At 34.9% G+C, this 25,893-nt stretch overlaps 1 protein-coding gene across 1 annotated transcript in view; it reads left to right on the top strand.

Moving 5' to 3' along the window:
• Dora (zinc finger SWIM domain-containing dorado) overlaps window positions 1-25,893 on the top strand; it is a 495,561-nt gene that overhangs the window by 235,872 nt on the left and 233,796 nt on the right. Inside the window, exon 11 of the mRNA XM_090399467.1 lies at window positions 22,822-23,148. Within this exon, the coding sequence (XP_090255593.1) occupies window positions 22,822-23,148 (327 nt within the window). The remainder of the gene's footprint in view (window positions 1-22,821; window positions 23,149-25,893) is intronic.

The following is a 25,893-nucleotide window of genomic DNA, read 5'->3' as shown; positions in this document are numbered from 1 at the left end:
TCACCACATATTCTTAAGGAATGTGCACCACAGTTGGCTATGCCCTTGACTTGGTTATTTAATAAAAGTGTTGCAGTGGGTAGGGTTCCGAAGCAGTGGAAAAAAGGCAAAATAGTACCACTCAACAAGTATGGTTCCAGGAGAGAAGTTTCCAATTATAGACCAGTCTGTCTAACTGCATTTGTGGTCAGGGTGTTGGAGAGATTGGATAGGAGAAAAAGCGATGATATGATAGAGACATTTAAGTTAGTGAGAAAATTTTATTGGATTAATCCAGATGAGATTATTAAATGAGTAGGCCATTCCTGCAGGTTATGTAAGATGGTATGAATGAGATGTAGATTTTTTTTTTTTTTACATGTAGAATTGTTAGTGAGTGGTACTTATTACCAGAATGTGTAGTTATTAATGCAAGGAGTGTTAAGGATTTTAAGAATCGGTGTGATAAATATGTTTTCAGTTGCATGAACCTCCTACGATGAATATGCCAACTCCATGGAAGGTGCAATAATAACAATGTATGTTTTCTCATAATAACCCCCCCCAAAAAAAAAAAAGTTTTTGTCAGGTTTATTATACAATCAGTCAATGATAGCTTGTTTATACCTGTTAGCAAAAAAAAAAAAAAAAAAAAAAAGTTAAAAAATTTGAGGTGGGATATCCTTTATCAAATATCCTCTTTTTGAGACTTGTGAGGAGAACTCACTTGAAATGCCATGGGGAAAGGGTCAAAGTTATGATAGAGGATATAGCCAAGAAGTATCTAGGCCCAATTAAAAGACCATGATATCTCTTGGTCTTTAATTAAAATACCATGGATATCAGATTCAATATGGTATTTGATCAAAAGGAGGTTGTTTGAGAAACAAAGAGACACAAGGACTGAAGAATATAAAAGATTACATAGAGAAGTGAGAGAAGCCATCACAGTACAAGGAAAATGTGTGTGCTAATAAAGTGTGAAGAGATAGAATTCTAGATGAAGAGGCACAATTATAAAAGGATTTTTCATTAAGTTTGTGAAGTGAAGCACAAGTTTAAGCCCAAATTGAATGTTATCAAAGACAGGAACAGAGCAGTAATAACAGAAGAACTGGAAATCAAAAACAGACAGAAAGATTACTGTGAGGAACTGCACAGCAGCTGTTTTTCCAACAGCAACTTATGGATGTAAGACCAGGAACCTAAAGAAGTTTGATAAGAAAAGGGTAGTTGCTTTTGAGATGTGGTGTTACAGAAAACAAACTGGCCATAAGAACAGACAATTAATATGCATAATATGCTGGCTACATTTCTTGAGTTGCTTCAACTGTAAATTCAAAAACAACCAACCATATGAGATTAGCTAACTCACCTTCAATTGTCCATATAAAGATTCCTCTCATTACAATGGGAATCAAACTCGGGTCCTTTCCATTCAAAGGGTGCATTATCCTGCTCTTCTTCCAAGTTGTATTACAAAGATGCTTATGATAATGAAATAAGTTTTTACGATAATTTCTCCCACAAAAGGCCGTAAACCTATTAGATACATTTTAGTACCATGGGCAGTTAAGAGTTAGACAATCTAGATAATAAACTTAGAACTTCTTAAAAACCACTTCAGACCTCTAGTGAGCATGATGGTAATCTTACACTAGGCATTAGAAATTATATACCACATTCATTTACAAACATCCACCCTACAGGAAGTGGGTTTTTGTAAATTTGACTGAAATCTGCAGGCTAGAGACCACAGACTGTAACCACTTGGCCAACTCAGGTTAGTACATGTGCCTCCCAACCTATAAACTTTATTTTTGTTCATTGAAAACCTGCATGTACTAGCACTATGTAGATCACTTTGTCCAAAACAGTTTCTTTGGAGAGTATTACAAAGGATTTTAGGCATAAGAAAAACATCTTTGTTAAAACACACACACACACACAAAACCATGAAAAGATATATTCATACTTAATTCCATCAACAAACCAAATTCTAAAAATTTTGAAGGAGTCTATTACTATGTGCTACCCTAGATATTTAGTCATGCTTTAAATAAATTAAATATGCAGATTACTTTCAAACTTTCCCAATACTTAAAAATAATAATAAAATAAATAAAAAATGGTTGACATTGTTCATCTCCTGTTGTTCAGCATTTACATAATTTCATGTGCCATGCTGTCCTACTTCAGCCAAAACTGTTTGCACAGTAGCTGTTTAGAAAGGCTGTTTTATTCCATTCCACCTCTGTCCTCTAGGACAGAGGTGGAATGGAATAAAAGAGGATGAATAGAACAGGTTTGATGCATTTGCAGTTTCTCAGTAAAGAGATATTGGATGAGTGGAGGAATAATGGTTGTCAGTTCACTGGATCAGTGGATCCAGTGAAGAGAGGAATTATCTATGAGCCTAATTACTTACAAGGATTTTAATGTAAGTTTTAGGTACACCATCCCAAACATGTGAACAGTATTCTAAACATGAGTGAATTTGTGGCTTGTATATAGTTAAGAGTTGGTTGGGTGTGAAATAGGCTCTTGAATGAAAGAGAATGCCCATTTCACATGTTTGAGGTGGTGCACCTAAAACTTACATTAAAATCCTTGATGCTATCCAGAAGTAAGCAATTAGGCTCATAGATAATCCCTCTCTCTCCACTGTCCCAATTCACTGGATCCACTGAATTGACAACCATTATTCCTCCACTTATCCAGTATCTCTTTACTGAGAAACTGCAAACACACCGAACCTGTTCTATTCATCCTCTTTTATTTCGTTCCACCTCTGTCCTCTGGCAGCCTTCATCAAGTGTTTCCAAACAACTACAACCTGCAATTCTTCAAAGAAAACAAACTGCTCAGTCCTCATCTGTACCTCACACATGGCACTGATATGCTTGAACAATAACAGACAGTTTTTCCTCCATTTTTACAATTCTTTTGATTCAAATAACTGTCATGAACTTCCATATATATTTTGAATTATGGGAAACCAAAAGATGGCAATTTGTTTAGTAGGCCTTGATGCCACAAAGTATCTCCAACCCTTTCCATGGTGCTTGTCTGATAGTGGATAGTTTAAGCTACAACATCAGAGGATGTGAGGTTGGGAGTGCTTGAAGGAGGGACATTCCATTAGAGATATAGGATTGGCATGCATAACAGTCATCCAGTCCCATTCCTCTGTCTTGCACTTTTGCCACTATTTTGAGAGTATTGTGTGAAAGGAGATTTGGAAGAAATTGACCATAATCTCTTCCAAATGAGTTGTTAAGAGGAGAGCTGGCATCGGCAGCATATTTTTCAGGAGAATGATTAAGAATAGATATGGATGCAGGGAGACTGGAGAAGATTATCAGTTATTCTTGTGTGGTAGATGGTCAATTTATGAACATTTACTGACAGGAAATATCTTTGCATCCATCTCTTCCTGCTTAGTCAGTGGAATTAGAGAAGGGAAGTTCATTCTGATTTATTAGATACACATATTCAGAAGAATATAGTAATTTTATTACTACAAATATTTCAACCAGAAACAAACTGGTCATCATGAGTGCATCAGCATAATCACAAGGTGAAACTACAACAAAGAATGTTAATCCTATTTACTGAGCTGAGCCATGTGCTGGATTCCACCTATGAAAATAAAATAATAAGATTATTTTATTTTCATTTTTTTAAAATAAAAATAAGATTTTTATTTTAATTGTTTTATTACAATTAAGGCCCAAATTTAAAATTAAGTGATTTGAAATAAAATTTAATTTAATTAGATAATGAAATGACATTATTATTATTATTGCACCCTTCGTGGAGTTGGCAGACTCATCGTGGGAGGTTTTCATTCAAGTGACAACATATTTATCATACTGAATCTTAACATTCCTTGCATTAACAACACATTCTGGTAATCTCCACGTAAAAATTCTACTTTTCACACCACTCTCTTCACCACACTCTTACATAACTTGAAAAAATGGTCTCTGATTATTCCCATCTACCTTCTACTCTTTCAATAATCTTATCTGAATTAATCTGATAGAATCCTCTCACTAACTTCTATATAAATGTCTATATGAGAGGTGGGCAACCTTTTTAAGTGTGCGTGCCAAATCTTTGATGCAAACGTTTCTCGCATGCCAACCGAAATGTTAGGGAACATATTATTATTTGGTGTATTTTAAATATTCGGAGACTCTTTTCAGATAATAAAAAAATCACACTAGAGTGGTAAAATCAAAGAATATTGTAAGAGTGATTATTGTAGTCATGTAAGATTGAATGAATGTAAAAATTAGTGACAGAATTTTTACTTAAAAGTCCTACCCTGTTGCTAGTGTGGATATTTTTTATTTGCAATTAAGTGTAATTCTAGCTACTGTATACAGCCAAACAATTTAAAGATGCAATTTTTAAGATCAGCAAAAGAGTAAACAATAATTCTGAATTTTTTCTTTTGTTTTTTTTATAAAGATAAAGATCAATCAGACATAAGTTTTTTTCAAGTTTTACCAGTATGTTGTAGTGCACAATCTCATAATCGTTTGACTTGACTAAAGCACAATAAAATAAAATTAAAGATATTCTTTTATTAATTCTTAATACCTTACGAGTAATACATAAATATTACAGATAAAATAAATATTATTTTACCTACATAATATATTAAACAGAAGTTAATCTTTATCATTTTTTTAGCAGAAAATCAAATCATAACTAGAGAAAGAAAAATAGTGGATGTTTTATTTATTTAGCATCAACAAGACTTCTCACTAATGATAGATAATTTATATCAGGTTTATATTTTGTAACCTTTAGAGATATGCCTGCGCTATTAGTTGCATCTGTAAGGCTACTACTCCTATCACAAGACTTAACAAAGTTCATCAGTGAGAACAAGAATTCACAAGAATATGTAGGTGCAAAAATGGATAGTAATGCTGTTTGCAAGGGTTTTTAAACATACAAAAGTTCCTGGAATAGTATATTCCAAGTCCTTAGTACCACGTTTTCTACACTTCGCTCTGTTACTCCTGTCTCTAATTGCTCCTTTTCAATATTTTCCACGTCAACTCTGAGGTCAAGAAATTTCTGCCTCCAAATTGAGCTACTTTGAAAATGAATCAACTGCATTTCAAAATCATCCATATTTATCCACGAAAACATGTGTAAGTTTCATTCATCCAGTTTTATAGTGTCTAGAAACTTAATGAATTTTGCGGTCTCTTCTAATTCTCTGAACTTAACAAAATCTTAGAACTGCTCAACAGTTGACACAGTGTTAAACTTTGATAAGTCTAGAATACTAAGATTCCACTTATCATCGTTTAACAGGCAGAGACCCTATAAGAATTTTAAATATATATGCTTGTTTCCAAGTATGTGTTGTTGTACTCTTTGTATAATATTGAATTACATGAGTTTAAAGGGAAAGAATTGTGAAATAACTCAAGGAGACATTATTTACTTGATAAATATTTTTCCCATATATATAAAAATTTATATATATGGGAAAATATGCCAATGATAAGTGTAAGTTAATAATATTGATTAAGAGTTGATATTATCTTTGATGTAAAATAACTTGCAAGAGAAATGGCAAAGATAATCTCTGTGAACAAAAGCTCAAACTTCGGGGGCAAGCAGACGGTTGCCTCCGGCAGTCGCGTGCTCACGGCACGTGAAGAAAACAAGTAGAGAGAGAGCGGACGTTGTGAGGTCAGACCCATGTGACGAAGATCCTATGTGCCGGGTGAACGACCTAAGTTGCAGTGATTGCCAGTAGTGAGGAGATATAAAAGGGTTGGGGGGAACCCCCCACCTAGATCTCTTCTCTTTTCGTTTCCCCTCGTTGTTGACCGGTTCTCTTGGTACGGGGTCTTCGTTGGCTGGACGGTTGTGGGAGTAACTCCATTCCTGAGTGCTCAGATAATGTTTCTGGGGGGTAAACCTAGTCACAGATTCCCAGGAGGCAGCAGCAAGCCATGCCGCTTAGAGTTGGAAAAAATACGCATTCCGAAGGCTGTGACCGAGGTGGTCATGAAAAGTTCGCTTGAGCATATTGATGATCGGAAAATTCTAGGCCCTGAGACAGATTGAGGGAACCAAAGGAATGTCCAATTGAATAAAAGACAAACTGGTGATGATGCAGAAAGAGTGAGGAACTATCGTGTGTGGATAAGAAGAAAATTTGTTCTTTGTTTGTGTATAACTTGAACACTTAATGTTGTGTGAAACTTTGATAGTGAAGGACTCAGATAGAATTATAAGACAGGACTGTAGCAAAATTTTGTTATATAGGAGATCATGAAAGGATAATCATTAAACGAATTTGAATTATTGTATATGATAATAGATGTTAAGAAGATTCAGCCTAAGGAATGAATGTTGATATGGATTGTTAGTATTAAGATTGTAACGTAGGATTTATAAATTGTGTGAGTTGCATAAGATAAATTGTGTCTTGATGATCATATCTGTTAAGGGTGTTCATGTTGATTGATTTATAACTTACTTAGAATGGAAAATTTTTCTTGTATTACTAGCTGTATATTTAGTGTTTAATAAACCTTGCTATATTTAACCAAGATTGTTTGTGTATGGAATCCGATGCACCACTTGTAAAAATGCTACGAATCTGATCGGGAAACTTCTAGAGCACGACTAAGGTCACGATTGCAAATCTAGTGTTATTTCAGTACATCTTCTTATTCACTTCTTGATTAACATAATTTAACTTAATCTAAGAGTTCTAAGTGATGCAGCATAAAAATACAAATTTCTTAGAACTTTAAGAGAGGTAGATTACAAAGGCTCTGCCACATTGGTTTTGGCTCGACCCTGAGGCTATCCCTTTGTGTTTCAGAGTACATGTAACATTGAGAAACTATAAAATTTAAAGAAATAGGACACAACAACAGTGACATATAAAAATAGCTTTTGAAGACATTGGCGGTCTGTTTTGTCATCCTTTTAGAGATCACTGATGTATTTCTTTAGGTTTCAAAAATATCTGAATCTCTCACTGTCTACATCCCTCTTAGAAACTCCTACTTTCATTTCAAATGCCTTTATGTCATCAAACATAACATCGAGAGTCTTACCAGAGTCCTGTAGTTTGAGATTCAAGTCATTTAAATGTTTGCAAAAATCTGCAAAAACATAAGTTTACAAACCCACACCATGTCATGCATTTCTTTATAAGACATTTGTTGATTTGAGATTTATCTCATCCAGGCATTCACTAAATCATTTCAGAACAAGACCTTGTACATTATTTGTCCTTTGTACACCGAATCCACCTCATTCAATAGATTCTGAAATTGTCTTTTATTCAAAGCACACGCAGAAATGTAATTAACAACCTTGGTTACTGTTTGCATCACTGCTTGAAGTTCCTTTAGGTTAAGATGTTGGATATGTATTTATTTATTTAATTATTTTTGAGGTGAGCCCTAGATGGCATGCTGGAAAAAAGTACTTGGCATGCCATGTTTGGCATACGTGCCAAGTGTTCCATACCCCTGGTCTATATCATATCACCTCTTTTCCTGCTATCCACTAAATTCTGCAATCCAGATTTTTTCAACCTCTGTACATAGTCAGCAGTCCAGAGTCTTGATATTGTCTCAGTTACTCACCTCTGGACCCTCTCCGTCACACTGAAAACCAAGTGACCAGATTTAAGCAGTGGTGAACTACCCTGTAAAAATCTCACCAGGAACACTTTGTGGGCAATGCCTACAAAGTCACTTAGGGTCAGAAACGACTGAAAAAGAAAAACCACCACAATCTATCAAATGCTTTTGCAAAGTCCAAGAATATCACTGTATTTGATTCTTGCTTATCTAACACACCCATTACACTATTATCAAATGCAAGTAAATTGCTAAAACAGGTCCTACCCTTTAAAATCTGTGCTGACCATAATAAGGAATGCAATGTCCTTTAACCCAATCATGTATTCTATTCCTAACCAATCTCTCCAACACCTTGACCACAAATGCAGCTAGACAGACTGGTCTATAATTGGAAACTTCTCTCCTAGAACCATGCTTGTTGAGTGGTACTATTTTTCCTTTTTTCCACTGCTTTGGAACCCTACCCACTGCAACACTTTTATTAAATAACCAGGTCAAGGGCATAGCCAACTGTGGTGTACATTCCTTTGAATATATGTTGTTATGTCATCCATTCCCACAGCCTTATTAACATCTAATCCAATCAACACCTGATACACCTCTGATTCTTTCACTTCCAAGTCTCCTAATACTTGCCTCCCTTCTATATATTGCATTACATTGCATCATTTACACCAGTATGACACACGCTGACAAAGCGCTCGTTCAATAATTCCATTATATCCTTTGCAACTGCTATTCTGCTGCCATGACTATCCACCAATGTCACCCTATCATAATTATTCTTTCTCTTGTGCTATATAGCAGAAAAATTCCCTTGAATTAACCTATGCCTGACGAGCCAGTCTCATCTCATACTGCAGCTTTTCTTTCTTTACCATTCTTGCACTTTTCTAGCCCGCACTTCATAGTCTTCGTGGATCCGATCACCACCCACTGTCTTGTACTTCCTCCATAACATCTTTTCCAGCACAGCTTGCTTGATTTTGCTGTTCATCCCTTTCACTCCTACTCTGTTTAGTCACTTAACCCTTGATATACAGTTATACATTGCTTTTGTCAGATACTGCTTTGTGAATTTCCATACATTGCCAACATCTTTTCCGCTCAACTCATCTATCCAACGTACTGATGTTAACTGACTACAGAGCTTCCTATAATCACTGCTTTATACTTCGACATATATCCATTTTTGGCAGTAACTTTTTCTTGTTTCACCACTTCCTGAACAAGTACCTCATGATCACTCTCCCCAACCGGTGGTAGTGTCAACAACACCTCATTAACAACTTCATCTTGTGAAGTTATCACCAAATCCAAAAAAATTAAAGCTTCTGGCTTCAGTCACATGCTGCTTAAGATATTTATCTCTCAGAAAATCTACAAACTCACTCTCCTTGTTCCCATACACTATATGCTCCTTCCATTCTATATTCCTGTAATTAATCTCTCACGAGGATCACCTTCTTTTTACATGCCCAACTAATTTGCCTAAACATTTCACAATCAGTATTCTCTTCATTCCCTAGCAATTCCCTATAATAGCATCCTATCAAATATACTAGCTTGTTTATTTCAACTTCACACCACACAGATTTAAAATCTGTGCATGTACTATTAATTTCCATAATTTGTGGATACAATTGCTCTGCAGTCATTGACATCACTCCTCTTTTCACATTTCTCTCCTTCCAGAAAATTATATATATATCCTTCTATTCTATTCCCGACATCACATCCTTAGACAACCAAGTTTCACTTATTCCAATTATCTTTGGGCATATTGACTCATTCCCTATAATAGCATCTTATCAGATATACTAGCCTGTTTATTTCAACTTCACACCACACAGATTTAAAATCTATGCATGCACTATCAATTTCCACACTTAGTGGACACAATTCTTATGCAGTCATTAACAGCACTCCTCTTTTCACATTTCTCTTCTTTCAGTAAATTATATATGTCCTTCTGTTTCTCCCAACATCACATCCTTAGACAACCAAGTTTCACTTATTCCAATTATCCTTGGGCATATTGACTCAATCGATGCAACAAACTCGGCTCTCTTGTTTTGAATACTCCTTATATTTGTGTACAAACATAATAATCCTTGTGTCTTTGAGGCCATTCTACCATCACCAGCATTGTCTATTCTAGCTGCTATACCACACCTCTCTTCGGTCTGAGTACTCGCGTTTCCCTGATCCTGCCTCTGATTTCCATTTCTACCTGTCTCATTCTCACCTTTATACATTCAATCACATTGTGCTGTTGCAACCACATCTTCAACCTCATATCCATCTTTCTCTTGTCATATAATCCGTTTATTTGTGCGATCCTGCTTCAAAAGTAGACTCTCATCATTTACTACATTAACTTCTTGACTCTGTGCCTTCTCAAAAAACAACAGCCATTCTTCTAAATGCCCAACACCAAGCCCATTCAAATGCAATCCATCAACTTTAAACCATTCCAACTTTCCTTCAAATTCTCTCCACAGATTTACAATTGAACCTCCTTTGCCTCACACAACTCGGCCATCTTACTATTCATTATCTCTACTCTCTTTCTCAGCTCACTGTTGTCATATCTGGGCAACATGCCTATGACTTTTCCAACAACACTATTCTTCTTTACCTGCCATTACATCTTCCTGAAGTCTCCATCAACATTGTTTTTCCTCCAACTAAGTCATTTGTGCTCACGACTTCCATTAATTTTGATGTTCAATATTTCCTTTTCTGCAACATCAGTTATTTGCTTCATTGTCACAAATAGACTCTCATCATTTACTACATTAACTTCTTGACTCTGTGCCTTCTCAAAAAACAAGAGCCTTTCTAAATGCTGCCAGGAAAGTCTGTTTTGTTTTGTTCACTTTATTAGTCTCCACACTTCTAATGATCGAGTCGCTACACAACTATCTTTTCACTTTTTCTCTGTAATACTAACTTCCTCCTTCTCATTTTGATCAGCCAGTTTCTACTTTAGATGTTTAATATCCTTTTCCAGATCTTTCATTGTGGTTTTCATTTTCACTAACTCTTGCCTAAGCTCTTCTACTACAGTCATGATACTTGCTCCCATTTCTAATCACTCTAATCTATCAAGATACTTTTCCCAAACGGTAATGCTTTCTTATTTCTCATTTACAAACAGTCCACAAATCTTTCACATTTTTCAGTGCATACATAGAGCAATTTTTGCAATGCATGCACTGCAAAAAATCCAAGGCAGAGCTAGATCTTTGTACTGATGCCTTCGTGCTACTGATGTGCATTTCTCTATGGATGCCATTTTCAGATGCAGAAGCATTACAAACAAGTAGCAAAACAATATAAAAACAACAAAAAATTCCAGTAACAACACTACTGAAGTACACTTGTATCCAAACTGGGAAAAAAAAAAAAATGCAGCACAATTTACGATAAAAGCCACATTATACACTAATTAAAACACTTTTTTTAGAAGCTTAATTCTAACACTACTTTCTCTCATGACACTAGTGCCACTTTATTTTACTTTATATTAAATTATATATATATATATATATATATATATATATACATAATTAAAATGGGGGGGGGGGGGCACTATTACTTGCCATTTATGAGGATGAGACTCTCCCCAAATCTTGGCAATAGAGAGAGAGAGAGACTAGATGCCACCCACTAAGTTGCATCTTGCACATGACTCAGCTCAGATTAACTGTAAATAGGATTAACATTCTTTGTTGTAGCTTCATCTTATGATTATTCTGATGCATTGACGATGGCCAGTTAGTTTCTATTTAAAATATTTGCAGTAATAAAATTACTATGTTCTTATGAATACCTGTGTCTAATAAATGTTATAATTGGCAAGTTTCATTAAAAATTCGAAGTCATTTTGAGTTGTGAGCAATGAAGTTCCCAAGGAAGATGGCCTCACTGTTTGGGTATTTGGATTACAGACAGATAATTAAAAAGGACAGCATCCTCCAAATCAGGCAAGGAAATTATGAGCCAGCAGAAATTGTAAAGTGTGGGATTCAAGACTTTCTTTTATCTGACATGGAATGTCAGATTTGAAAATGTTCTACCCTTGTGGGAATGAAATATGGCAAATGTAGTTTGGAAAGTGAAAGTGTTTAGCAGTGGTTGAGTCCCCCATATGAGTTTCTGTTAAAAATGACACTTTGGGTTATTTTGACTTCTTAAAGCTTTCTGTTTTCCTAAATTTGAATGACTTCTGTACATTACACTTATCTGATAGTCAGCATTGATCAAGTTAACTTTACATAAACATAATCTACCTAATTCTTAGTATGTGTGTAACATTCTGTAATCTTATCTATTTCTTTATTTTCTCTTAATTTGGAATAATATTGTGGTGTAAGATGCATGCCACTATACAAGAAGAGAATTTTTCAAAGTAGTATAATGTATCTTACCACTGAGCTAAAATCAGAACTTGCCGTTGCAGGAACATTGCTTCATCATATCTATCTGAGGCAAATGAAAATGCTCTATTTTATAGTGAGAAACATAACTATTTTACTAAACTAAACAGCCAAAAGGCTTCAAAATAAAGTAAAATATAAGTAAAATAAAAAGTACTTAAAAGTAAAATACGAAAATAAAGAACCAAAAGGAAATAATGCTGGATTTAATATCTCTTGATTTATATAATAACTATTTTATTTGAAAGAACAATGTGCATTAGAATAACAATGCAATAGATTCCAATCAAATCGGTTCTGAAGTTTGTAGAAAATTCATGCAGATTTTATGTATTTATAACACAACTCCTTGCTAGTACTGTATGAAAATAATTCTGTTGCAATATTACAATTTTTAGAGTTCTTCCATTCAGGTGAGTCCAGTACTGCATGCTATACAGTAACATTAGTGCATTTCTGCATTCGATATTATGTGAAGTTGGATATGTTATACAAAACTTATCCAACTTGCAGTTTGATATGTTTTGTATTATTAACAAAACAGATTGGAGTCCAGTCTTCATAATTCCAGAAATTCGAATCTTTGGTGGAAATTATGTATTAATCATATGAATATATGTAAGCAAAAAGCCTCTAGATGTTTGGAGAAATAGCATTACATGCTTTGAGATGATTATGTATAGAAAAGATATAGAAAAGCATTCCAGATTATATACAGCAATGGTCTCCAAAGTATGGTACTTGTACCCCTTGGGGTATGCGAGTCGATATGTTGGGGGTATGTCAAAAAAAGTTTTATATTGAAAGGAAAAAAATTAATTAATTAAAGATAAAGAATATTACTTTCTTTCATCAATTAAACATATATCTAATATAGACAAAGATGTTATAAAGATCTTGTAAACTTTAATTTGCGAGTAGCGCATATTGGGTGACTTTGCACACATAATCGTCTATGGCAAAGCTGTCGTGTTTTTTAAAACTAGGGAGTAAATCTCTTACTTCTTATCATTGCCATTATTTGTAGAGCATCCTAGTGTTGACAAGCCCAACTAGAGAAGGAAAATTGCTTAGTTATCCTGCTATCTACAGATAACACCACAGTTGTATTAATTATTTAATTATTAGTAGTAAGTTTAACGATTTTTTTAGTATATATTGTTTCTGTGCAATTCCAATGCCTTTTTGTGCTTACTTTTATGTTTACACTAGAAATAGTGAATTAATATTATCAAAATTGCTTACATTTTTTAAAAGTGTTTGATATTATCAATAGTAAATGAATTATATTTAAATTTTACAAATTAATCCTCACAAAATGGATAAATGGTTAAAAAAATTTCCTCCAAAGAAACCGCGAATTGAAGATAATTATGATAGTTCTTCTATATCATACGAACAACAAGGAAAAGATAGGATTTATTCTTCTATTCAAACAAGTTTGTTATCAGTCAAATTAAGTGATAAAAACATTAATTTGAAACTTAACAAAACCTTGCCCAAGAAAGTTCGAAATTATCAAGAAGACTACTTGAAATGGGGATTTACATTGACAATAGTCAACAATGAACCTCGTCCTACATGTGTATTGTGTCATGAGATGCTATCTAATGGAAGTATGAACCCATCATTGTTAGTAAGACACTTAAAAATTAAACATCCTGAACATGGACACAAATCTTTACAATTCTTTGAACGATGTTTGAAGACGTGTAATTCTCAATCCAACAACTTAAAAAAATTCACTAAAATAAACGATAAATATTTGGAGGCATCTCTTGAGGTTGCATTCTTAATTGCAAAAGACCAGAAGCCACACACCTTTGGGGGAAACACTTGTACTCCCAACTGCCATAAAAATGGTGGAAATAATCCATGGAAAAGAATATGCAGATAAACTAAAATGTATTCCCTTATCAGCAAATACTATTGGTAGATGTATAGAAATCATTGCAGATAATTTAAAGAAACAACGTATCGCAGTATCAGAAGCTATCAAATCAGAATTTCAAGAAATTCTGAAAGAAATAAAAGAAAGAAATTATGAAAGAAAGAAAAAGAAAAAAAGTGCTATGATTGAGACATTCAAATTGCTAAAGGGATTCTATAGGATTAATTCAGAGGATATTTTTGAGATCAGGACTGGTGGTGGGAGAACTAGGGGGACACCTATGGAAGCTGGGCAAGAGTGTGGTTAGCAGGGGTGTTAGAGCTGGGTTCTTTACTTTTAGAGTGGTAAATGAGTGGAATAAGCTGCCAGAGTCTGTTGTGGGTGCTATGACGGTGAACAAGTTCAAGACAAGGTATGATAGATACTGTGAGAATGTAATCGCATAGTTGTGTGGACATGATGTTTAGGGCCTCCCTCGATGAGTCTAAGGACTCCTGGAGTTGCCCGAAATAATAATAATAATAATAATAAATGCAAGGCCATTGTTCACATTAAATATTGTAATAAATATGTTTGTAAGCTGTTAATAATAAAAATAATGTATAAAAATATCTAGCGTTTTTAATTATTATATGATGATACAAAGCATATTTCCTCTTTATAATTCTTATTACATTAGATTTTTGCTCAGTCAATTGGGGGGTATGCGCTATTTATTTTTTCTGTCTTGGGGGGTATGCGATCAAAAAAGTTTGGAGACCACTGATATACAGTACTCAAACATAGAACTGATGTTGATGATAAATGTTGTATAGGTGAGTAAAAGTGCTGATTATTAGTGAAGAAGTTATGAAAATATGCTTTGAGATGCTTTCTATAAATATCTAGTGATAGTGACTTAAATTTGTTAAATATATATATATATATATATATATATATATATATATATATATATATATATATATTGGGAAATGGGGTAAAACCAGGTTTAAAATAGCTTGGCATCTTTAACATATATTATACCCAAAGTAAAAAATTTTTCTACACACACACACACACACACACACACATATATATATATATATATATATATATATATATATATGTAATGGGTGAAAATGAAAGTTGAGAAAGAAATATATTGACAGTTTTTATTGATGACTTAAAGATTGTACTTGTTGGGAAACACTTCATGACAGAGGCTGTTGCAGATAGCAGGAGATGGCATAAATGAGAAAGAGGAGAAGCAAGTTTGGTATTATTGTAGTTGGACTGAAAAGGGATGTTGAGCAGCTGCTTTGTCCATCAGAAAGCACAGGAATGATAGTTTCCAGCAGAACATTGACCATGGAAATATCTGTAGAAAAGACAGAAACATTGCAGCCCTGAAAGAGTAGTTGAAGTGAGTTGGTTAAGGAGTGCTCCTCATTCAACCTGATTACTGGATTCTGGACAGCATCAAGAATTTTAGAGAGGTTTTAGGTGCCCCTACCCCAAATGTGAGCAGGATTCTAAGGATGGGTGAATTTGTATAAAGTTAGTACTGGCTAAAAAAATAGCATCTTATGTAGAAGTGAACACAGATGCTGAGGAAGCTATTCATGTAATATGTTTATGCCAGGAGAGGCTGGTGGTAAATATCAGTCAGGCATGGAGATCTGTTCATGTTTGGTCATTTGTGTATTATTGAAGATTAGTGAAGGTGAGCTGAAATCACTTTTATGAGAGAAAAGGCAAGACTGCATTTTGGTGGCATTGAAGGAGACCAGATTGTTCTTGCCCCATTTAAGGATTATGAGATCGCTGTTTTAGGCACTGGTTTAAATTGATCTTGGGACATTTCAGCACTGTATGGTTTGTCAAATGAGTATAATAAACGGAGAGTACTATCATCTGCCAAGCTGTGAATAGTATTAGTGTGGTGATTGAGAGGCAGCCATTTATGTATATGAAAATGAGGGTGGGTGATAGATCAGAATACTGAGGCAAGCCTATACTGGTGGCAATGCTGAGACTCCATCCAGCATGACACATGCAGTGAACAAACAGAGAAAAAGATAGCTGCCTAATTATGGCAAGTCAAGGAATAGCAATTTGCCCAGCAGACCTCAATGGCAGATGCATTTAAAAAACCCTGGAAATGTCAAGAGTGACAGTATGTTTCTCCAAACCTTTCCATTAGAGGGTTAATATAGGCTAAGAGAGTAACTGTGGACCTAGACTGGTGAAATCCTTACTTGAATGTTCCATATTTTTTGGGGTGGTTTGGGTGCATCACCTAGAAACAATAAGTTTTAATAATGGCAAACCATGAGCAGACATATAAATACAAAATTAATAACGGAAAAACTCGCATAAAAAGATTATTTCATAGTATAATTTTCACCTGTGTGTCACAGGCATCTTCAGTGATGATGGCATGCTCTGCAAGTCCAGACTGTTCAGGTTCAAGGTATTGAATATAAGACTGGTATTCTAGCCGAATAGAAGCAGATCTTCTCTCTCTCTCTGTTTGTTCACTGGATGGAGTCCTTTCTCTCAGCATTGCCACCAGTGTAGGCTTGCCTCAGTATTCTGATTTGTCACCTACCCTCATTTTCATATACATAAATGGATATAAGAATTCCTTCATCAAAAGAGCTTTGAGTAGTTTTAATATGTCTTCCTCTTCAAATACAGAAGAAATTCCTAATTAGCGCATTCCTATCCCTTATGCCACTCCGTAGCGCAATTGGAAGAACGATGGTACATTGCATCTTTCAATTGGAATAGGCCTAAGTTCAATTCTTGTCACGACAGGAGGAATCTTTATATGGATTTTTTCAATCGAAGGTGAGTTAGCCGATCTCATACGGAGGTAGCAGGGTTTTTTCTCCTGGAAACTTGGGGTTTTCATCCCGCATACAGACAAATCGGTCCTTCAGAACACATGCAATTTACAGACAAAAAATACTAGTTATGGTGGTGGTGGTGGGTGGTAGATGGCGTTGATGGAGATGATTGGTAGAGGTTTGGTGTAGTGGTGGAAACAGTTGTATAGTAAGTGTCCTCCCGCGATGAGTCTTTGGACTCCTTGGAAGTGTCACGAATAATAATAATAATGTACAAGGCATTAGTGAACATATAGCAAAAGTTTTAAAACCACTGAATATTTTTGTTGCCTTTCGACCATTCAGAAAAATCTCAACCTTTCTCACTTCTAAGGACAAGCTTCCACATCTTAATTATCTAGGTGTTTACCAGATTCCTTGCTCTTGTGGATTATCTTATTTCGGACAAACAGAAAGATCTGCCTCTATTCGGCTAGAAGAACACCAGTCTTATATTCAATACCTTGAACCTGAACAGTCTGGACTTGCAGAACATGCCATCATCACTAGACATAGAGTTCATTGAAAAAAGACAAGAGTCCTTCACAAAAGTTGGTTCCTCGTGGAATGGCTTTATAAAGAAACGTGAAACGTTACTTCACTTGCCTAACTTAAACAGATCTGATAGTTTACCTCTATCCCTTTTATGGGAGATAGTACTTTATAATTCAGCTAATCTTTCCTAACTTTTTATTGTATATATAGTTTTTTTTTTTTTTTTTAGAAAATTTATTGACCTTTTTAGTTATCTTACACTAGCTACTTAGGTGTTGCTTTTTGGAATTGTCAGTTATTGTTTAATTTGAGCTTAAAATGTACTGAAGATGCCTGACACACAGGCAAAAATTATACTATTAAATAATCTTTTTACGTGAGTTTTTCCGTTCTTAATTTTGTATTTAACCACCCAGAAACATGTGGGTAGTATTCTTAGGATGAGCAGATTTGGAATTTGTACAGAATTATAGTAACTAAATGAGTGAAAAATAACATCTTGAGCAGAAAAGAATGCCTAGTTTTCTTTTAGAAGCTGAGAAACCTATTCATGGGATTCATTTATGCCAGGAGAAGCTGGAGGTGAATGTCAGTAAAAGGAGCAAGATTAATCCTTCCTGGTGATTTTTGTATTATGGGGGGTAAGGACAACTGAGCTGAGAACCCCTTTTGTGAGAAAAATGGCAAGAATGCATTTGGTAGCATTGATAATAGGGAGTTGATTGTGCTTAAGGCACTGGTCACAGACAATCTTGAAGCTTGGGATTCCTGATCACTGCATGGTTTCTTGAATGAACAGGATGAATAAAGCATGTTATCATCGGAAAAGCTGTGGGTGGGGTTGTGGTGATTGATTAAGAATTATCAGCTTAAGTTAGAAAAGAGCAGAGTGTTTAAATCTGTAATATTCTTTCTTATTAGAGCAGAAAGTTTTAATCTGAAAATTGTTCTGGATATATCATTCCTTTGGTTAGCATTGCTGAAATATATGGCTGTAAACTTGTCAGAGCAGTTTGCATTTGCACAAATACAGAATATAGAATAAAGCAACGAGAATAATTTTTATTGTATCTTTCAGTATTTAGTCTCCACCTGTCAAGACAATTTTTATTAAGATTATGAGTGGTGTGTGTGTTATATGACAGCAACAAATGGGATAGAAAAAATTCCAAATGAATGCTTCAAAAAAAAAATAAAATAAAAATAAATAAATGAAACATTGACAATATGAAATTACATTGCCTACATAGCAAAGGTACTGATATAAAAGTAAAAAATGGTATATATTTTAATGTTTTATTCTATTTGTTGCTAGTTTATTAATGCTAGTGATATGTAGAAATTCTCCCAGAGGTTCTAAAAATTGTCTTGAAAAATGAATGCACTAAATATACTAAAAGACTGGGGGGGAGGAATAGTAGTTTACTTTATTTGTAAACAGGCCGTTTAAGTTGAAGTAATGAAAATAACAGAATCTTATCAATTTGCTGTATAGCCACACCTGTCAAGAGTATCTCATAAAAATTTCACATAATTTTTTTTTTTTTTTTGGTGGTGGTGGCGGGGGGGGGGGGGGGAGTGGGACTTCATAGCTAACTTTTTATGCACATTTCATATAAGGATACCTCACACGAAATGTGGCTTTGCACTGCCATGCAACATGGGCCTGATATCCAACTTTGAGTCAGATTGTCTTGGGACAATCAGACCGTTTCTCTTTTTCCTCCATTTTGAATTCTTATTTCTTGAAACAAAAATACTAGAAAGGAAATGAGCACATGACATTTTTAGTCTGGCCTACAATTAATGTGAAGGTAGAAACTTTACGTCATCCGATAGGTCATGTGGTATAGAACTTTGGAAATGAATCCATAGTTGGACAATTTGGACAAAGGATAATATTTGCCAGTTCAGTGTTACAAAGTAAGGCACTTTAAGATGAATTGTTACAAGCTGTGTATTACATTGAATGGAACTAGTAAAGAAGAAATCAATAAGACTCAATTTTGGGATAATGTCAGACAGGGAGTTGAAGTTTAGGGAACATATTACAAAAGTGATCAAAATTCCTAATGTTTTGAATCCGTGAATCACATGGATATTGAAAAACATGCTGACTTGTAAAAATGCAGTTATCATCCCTCTTTATAGGGCGTTGATGTGACTACATTGCACATATTTATTGCCTGGGTTTCTCAAAGATAAGGATCCAGAGGTAGGTGACCAAAATGACAGATCTGTGAGTTGCTCCCAACAAAAAAAAAAAAAAAAATTGATAGATTGAAAATTTATGGGTTACGAAACTTGTTTGAATAAGCAAAAAAGAAGAGTTGTGATAGAAACACATACCTTTATGAAGGGATTTTATAGATGTAGGAGAAATTTTTCAGTATATGATGAGAGGATAGGTAAGAGGGCATCACCTCTATGGTTTGAAAGGACATAAGGACAAGATTTTTGCTTGGAGAATAGTGATTGAGTGGAATGGGTTGCCAGAGGCAATCTATTCCACTATGAGTGGTGATTGCTTCTGGCAATCACCACTCATTTGCCAGTGTTCACTCATTTACCAATGTTTATTTACCGTCACTGCTTTGCTAGTGACAGAAACATTACCAGAATTAAGAGAAACAAAGCAAGCAGTGTTTATTGCTTTAAGTGAAAGGGCTGGTGCATCAAGAATTTCTTCACTAAAGCCATACTATGAATCAAGACTACCTAAAAAGTCATTATCTAGTGCCTTATAGATGCACTTTATCAAGAAGAGCATCACAAACCAGCACCTAGTTTCTGCATTGATTCACTGTGCCACACAATGTGGATGTTAAGTGTCCAAGATTTCTTAGCTAACTGCAGTGTCTGCCATAGTTGTCTGCTCACCAGATTTTGCCTATGAACAACTTCTTTACCAGGCTGCATTTCACCTTGACAAAGGGAAAGGAGGGTGATTTTAAGATTATTCACCCAACTGCATACAAAGAACATTCACAAGCCATTCTAAAGCAGATCTACCAGAGATATTGAACAATGAAAAGTCTGCCAGAATCACTGCATGCAATTAGAGGATTGTATGCAGTATTTTCAGCACATTGTTAGGGACATAACTCAAAGTAGCTTGTATGTATTTTAATTTCCACTCTCTCTCTCTCTCGCATGTACATGCACGCATGCACATGCTTGTTGGGGATTCTTAAAATAGTTGAAATATGCAAAATGCACTTCAAGGTGTGATTTGACAGGTTTACATGTGCACAAATCAAGCTTTGATACTTATTTAGGGTTCCACATGAGTGGTAATCTCACTTGATTTTTTTGAAGTGATGTGCCAAGAAATTTTTTCTAAATAGTGCACATGTATCATTATGTGTTGTAGGCTGGCCCATTTTGGATGGCAGGAAGATTATGTTAACATCCACCTCATAAAACATAAATATGTATACTGCTATGACCTTCATTATAAAAGTCAGATATGTGCAGAACATTCTTTTGACACTTCCTTCACACATGGTCAGATGGAAGAAAACAAAATTGTCACAGAAGTTATATATCTGAAAGGGTATTTTTTGAAGTTTGCAGCAGCAATATAACATACTCTCCTAATTTCAAAAAATATATGACCATATTCAATTTCCTAAGCATTTGGAAACTGGAATTCTAAGACCACGTTTATCCCATCAGCTACAGAGCACCTCTGGCCTCCCAAGAAAATTCACTGGGATTGTAGTGGTAATCTCTTTATTCATTGCAATTTTGATTTGTTTTCACTATCTATATTGTTGTAGCTTTTCTTATTATTGAAAAATGCTTTTTTGAGGATGCTGGTTATAATTCAGCAAAATAGAAATGTTGTGGTTGTTATACCTCTTTGTAAAGTTTTGATACAGTTATATCCTGAGTTCCTTGAGGGATGGTGAGATTGTCCTAAGGTGAATGATCAAGGCAATGACAGATCAGGGGAATTTTTTTTATGAAGATATATTAAGCTGTGTGGGTTGTAAAATTTAGTTGATAGGTAGATAAGAGATATATAATAGAACGTATAAGACATATGTTCTATCATATATCTCTTTGAGATATATGATAGAGAATTTTCATTACGTAAAGAGAATTTTTCAATACATAACAAGCAGGGAGAGAATAAGGAATCATCCCTTGAGCATATGTAGTTAGTGTATGAAGAGTAGATTTTTTTATTAAAGCATCATGAATGAATGGAATGGGTTGCTATAGATAGACATGAGTGCATTGTCATTGAATAAGCTTAAGGGGCGGTATGATCAGGGCTCGACAAATTATGCAAAATCCCATTTACAACTACAATAAATGTACTCACCCAAGGCGTACATTGTTTTTTAATGTCTATCAGTAAGTCAGTAGGAGTTCTATGAACTGATCACTGGTTCTGTATCTTGTGTTTTTTTTTTTTAATTAAAAAGGTTTTGTTTAAAAAATTATTTTTATTAAATAAAATTGTATTTTTGCCACTCAACAGCTACAGACCAGCTGGCAAAATCTACTTGCCATATGCAAGTGGATGAGCATATTTGTTAAGGTATGATAGTTATTGTGAGAATAGCAAGCTAATGTGGACTCTCTTGTGATGGGTCTTTGGACACCATGGAGATGCCCCATATAATAAGTTTGTTCTGATAAGTGCTGTGAGTTAACTGAAAAAGAAAAAAAAAGAAAGAAAAAACCATATAAGATAGTACATACTGAATTATATCAATTATTATTATGTTACACTTCCAGGGAGTCCAAAGACTCACTGAGGGAGGGCACCTACTCTACAACACTGTCTTCACCAATTCCACCAACCGCATCTACTGCCCACTATCACCACCAGTATTTTCAGAGACAATCACAAACATCCATGCCCATGGTGGGATTCGAACCTGCAGCCTTTCGGCTGGAGAGCAGATACGCTAACCACTCAGCCAACCAGGCTTGCATAATGGTTAGAAAATTGTTTTTACTGAATGGTGGTTTGAGGGGAAAAAATGCACCAAATGTTTTGGCACATTTTTTCTTTTGTGCTTTTTTTTTTTGGTGCTTTTTATCTTATATCATCAGCAGTTTCATTGCTGATGATAAAAGATAAAAAGATGTTCTTCTTTTTAAGATAAAAAATTTTATAAAAGATGTTTTATGTTTATCTTTGTCAAGCAAGTAATGCTTCATAGCATGTTACATATTTCTGCACGTTGCTTTATTGTTATATATTTCTGCATGAAGTTTTAATTATCTCTAACTCTGTAATTATTATTTATTATTATTATGTGACACCTCCAGGGAGTCCAAGGACTGATCGTGGGTGGGCACACTACTCTACTTTGCCTAAATACATCTCATCCTCTCCACTACTACTTAATTCTCCAACTACGACACTACTACCATCAACATCATCATGTAATTAATTTTATTACTTTGTATATTTCATTATATTGCAAAAAATGACTATTTGTTTGGATATTAACAGATTCTATTGATTTCAGATATTATTCGCTCGAGCTGAAGCCCTTCATGCACATGGGCATACCCAGGAAGCTTGCAAATTAGCTGTTCGTTTAGCAGAAGAACTATTAGCTAATCCACCAAACTTAATAGTCGATGTACCACCTCCGCCTGCTAAAGGCAAACGGGGTCGACGTTTTAACCCAGTTTGTCATCAAATTAGTCTTCTTGCATCTGCAACTTTAGCTAAAGCAGCATTTTTATGTTCTGTACTTGGAGAGAATCTTCAGTATCACCATCTTGCATTTAGAGTTGGAATGTTTGGCCTGGAAATGGCCAGACCACCAGCTTCCACTAAAGCATTGGAAGTAAGTACCCAAATGGTGTTTTATAAGAATTAAATTTTCATTTAAGATAATTTATTAGGAAATAAAATACTTATAAGAGATGACTTCAGAATATTATTTTATGGTAAAAAGGTAGATTTTAGTTTTCTTGCTACTTTAGTATATTTCTCTTTGTGTTAAGCAAAGATTGCATACTATTAAATTTGATAATCATAATTAAGCATGAAAATGTTCTGAAAAATTGTGTATTTTTCATATCTAGTGTCTACAGTTAATTATGTAATTGACAAAATATTACTAGAGCAATGATAGGTAATGTCTCAATACTATGGTTATAATTGAAAAATGAATGAAAATGAAACTGCACCACTTATAAATTATTAGGTTATGATCCGACTTATTTTCAGGAAATAAATGTTAAAAAGACTTTAAAATGCCACATCTTGGCTATCTGAATTAGTTAAAAGAAAAAAAAAATCAAACCTTTTTGATTCTCCCTTAGTGGGAAGAATATCTGCCACTTCAAATCTTTAATCCAGAATTTCGTTTTAAATAATACCGATATCCAGGATATTATTTAAAAGTATTACTTCATATGGAATTTTAATGTCACTTATTTTTTTCTGACACTTGAACCTTACTTAAAAAAGCCTCCACTTTCATCATTATTGATGTCTTCAGTTTTGCCATTCAACTTGAAAAACCACTTCACTCGAAAGGACACCATATACAAACAGATAGAGGGTATAGCCCTCGGCTGTTTTTTTTTTTTTTTTTGTTTTGTTTTCTCTCTCTCTCTCTCTCTCTCCCTTCCCTCCTCCAGCTAATTTCTATATGGAGTCTTTGCAAAATATGCTCTTGATACTGACATTCTCAAACCATCTAAGCTTCATTGTTATGTTCTTCATTTGGCCACATGGCTGAGGTACATTACACTTTCCTCCTTGACCTCAGCAGCCAGCACCCCAGAATCCAATTCACTATAGAAAAGAAAAAACAGTAGCCTGCCTTTTATTACATACTCTGATCACCTCTTTCCATGGCACTCTTTATCAGTTTACAGAAAGTCTATCTGCATAGGTAGATACCAATTCCCTCTAATTTCTGCTGGCCAATGTGCTCATGAAAAACATTTTGTGCACAATTTTCCAGTCACAAACTCAATGTGTATTTGCATTGTGTTTCAACACATTTGTTCAGCCAGTCAAATTTAAATTAATTTGCAGTTCTTTTCTACTTTTATTTTGACAGTGATATTTTGAGGATTTAACACACTAAAACCACTAATGTAATATTTCTCATATTAATGTTCTCCTTCTTTTGTCTAGCTATAACCAGGAAAATTGTGAGTACTAAATTATTCACTTAAATCTGTGTAGCTACAAAAATCCATCACTATTTGCATGAGCTCAGGTGACTGTGCTATCTAGACAGTGGACACTAAACAAATATGCCTCTACAACTTGCTGACATCAGTGTTGGTTTGCTCACACACACAGAAGGCTAAAAGTAACCAAATAGTGTATTAAATTGGAATGGATTGCAGTAAGATTATTATTATGTAACACCTCCTGGGAGTCCAAACACTCATTGAGGGTGGACACTTACTCTACAACTCTCTGTCTCAACCACTCAGTCCACCAACTGCAACTACCTTCAATCATCTATGCCAACTGCTGACCACCACAACTAGTATTTTCACAGACAATCACAAACATTCATGCCCATGGGGATTCGAACCTGCAGCCTTTTGGCTGGAAAGTGGATACGCTAACCACTCGGACAACCAGGCCAGCATATTGGAGTGGAGAAGTTGGAGAAATTACAAATAAAATGAGTGAGAAGTATAGTTTATCATATAATTAATTTTCATAGCATAATCAAAAATTGACTGTAAATTAGAAATTTTAAAAGCAAAAATTTTGTGCATGCAGTTACTAGATGTGTGCATGCTCCCTCTTTGACTAGTGTGCTCGTTCATGTGCACACAGCATAAGGAGAACATTGGTAGATACATTATCTTTCCTCTCATCCCATAGAGAGACTCCCTATGGTATGGTACTGTAAAAACTCTTGTCAACAGAACCTCCAACTAGACTTCCCTCACAGCTGAATTCTCCTTTTTTGCCATACTTTCCATTCATTGGCTACTATGCCAAAAAAGATCAACAAAATAGTATTTCCTTCCATCACCTCAGATCCATCTCAACATATTGATTATAATAAGTAATGCTGTTATTACTCCCTATTCCTGGAGCACCTCAGAAAAAATAGACAAAATTATAAAAAATATATAATCTCTGTATTGCTTTCAAATCTCATCTGAAGCTGGTTGCCCTTTATCTACTCTCTAGGATCCACTTTGCCCCTTCTCTGTTCCAGGTGTTCACAAGGTTCCTTTTTTCATGTAGTTTGTCATAGTATGAATAAACTGAGAGATCTACTACCATTCACCTTTGAAACACAAGAAATACATCCACTGCCACAAGCATAATCATTCAGATCTATCTGACCATGCCTTAGATATCCTGCACAGAATCGAATGGGGGGGAGGGAGAACTAATGTGTGTTATGTCATTGGTTTTCTATAATTCTGCTATGATTATCTTTCTGGTGCCAACTAAGAATAAATCTCTAAACTATCTCTCTGGGACCCGTTTCCCTTTTCACGCTCTGCGATATTTGTTTGTTTTAGCTGCACCAGTAAGAGCTTTAGGACAGAAAATTCTTGTCCAAAGAAACCTTCCCGGAGGTCAAGTGTTACCT

The sequence above is a fragment of the Typopeltis vanoorti genome, chromosome 1 (assembly GCF_054136105.1).
Source record: "Typopeltis vanoorti isolate ZY-2024b chromosome 1, IOZ_Tvanoo_1.0, whole genome shotgun sequence".
In the NCBI taxonomy this organism is placed as follows: Eukaryota; Metazoa; Arthropoda; class Arachnida; order Uropygi; family Thelyphonidae; genus Typopeltis; species Typopeltis vanoorti.
Note: the sequence above shows the minus strand (reverse complement) of the source record. Positions and strands in the feature narration are given on the sequence as shown.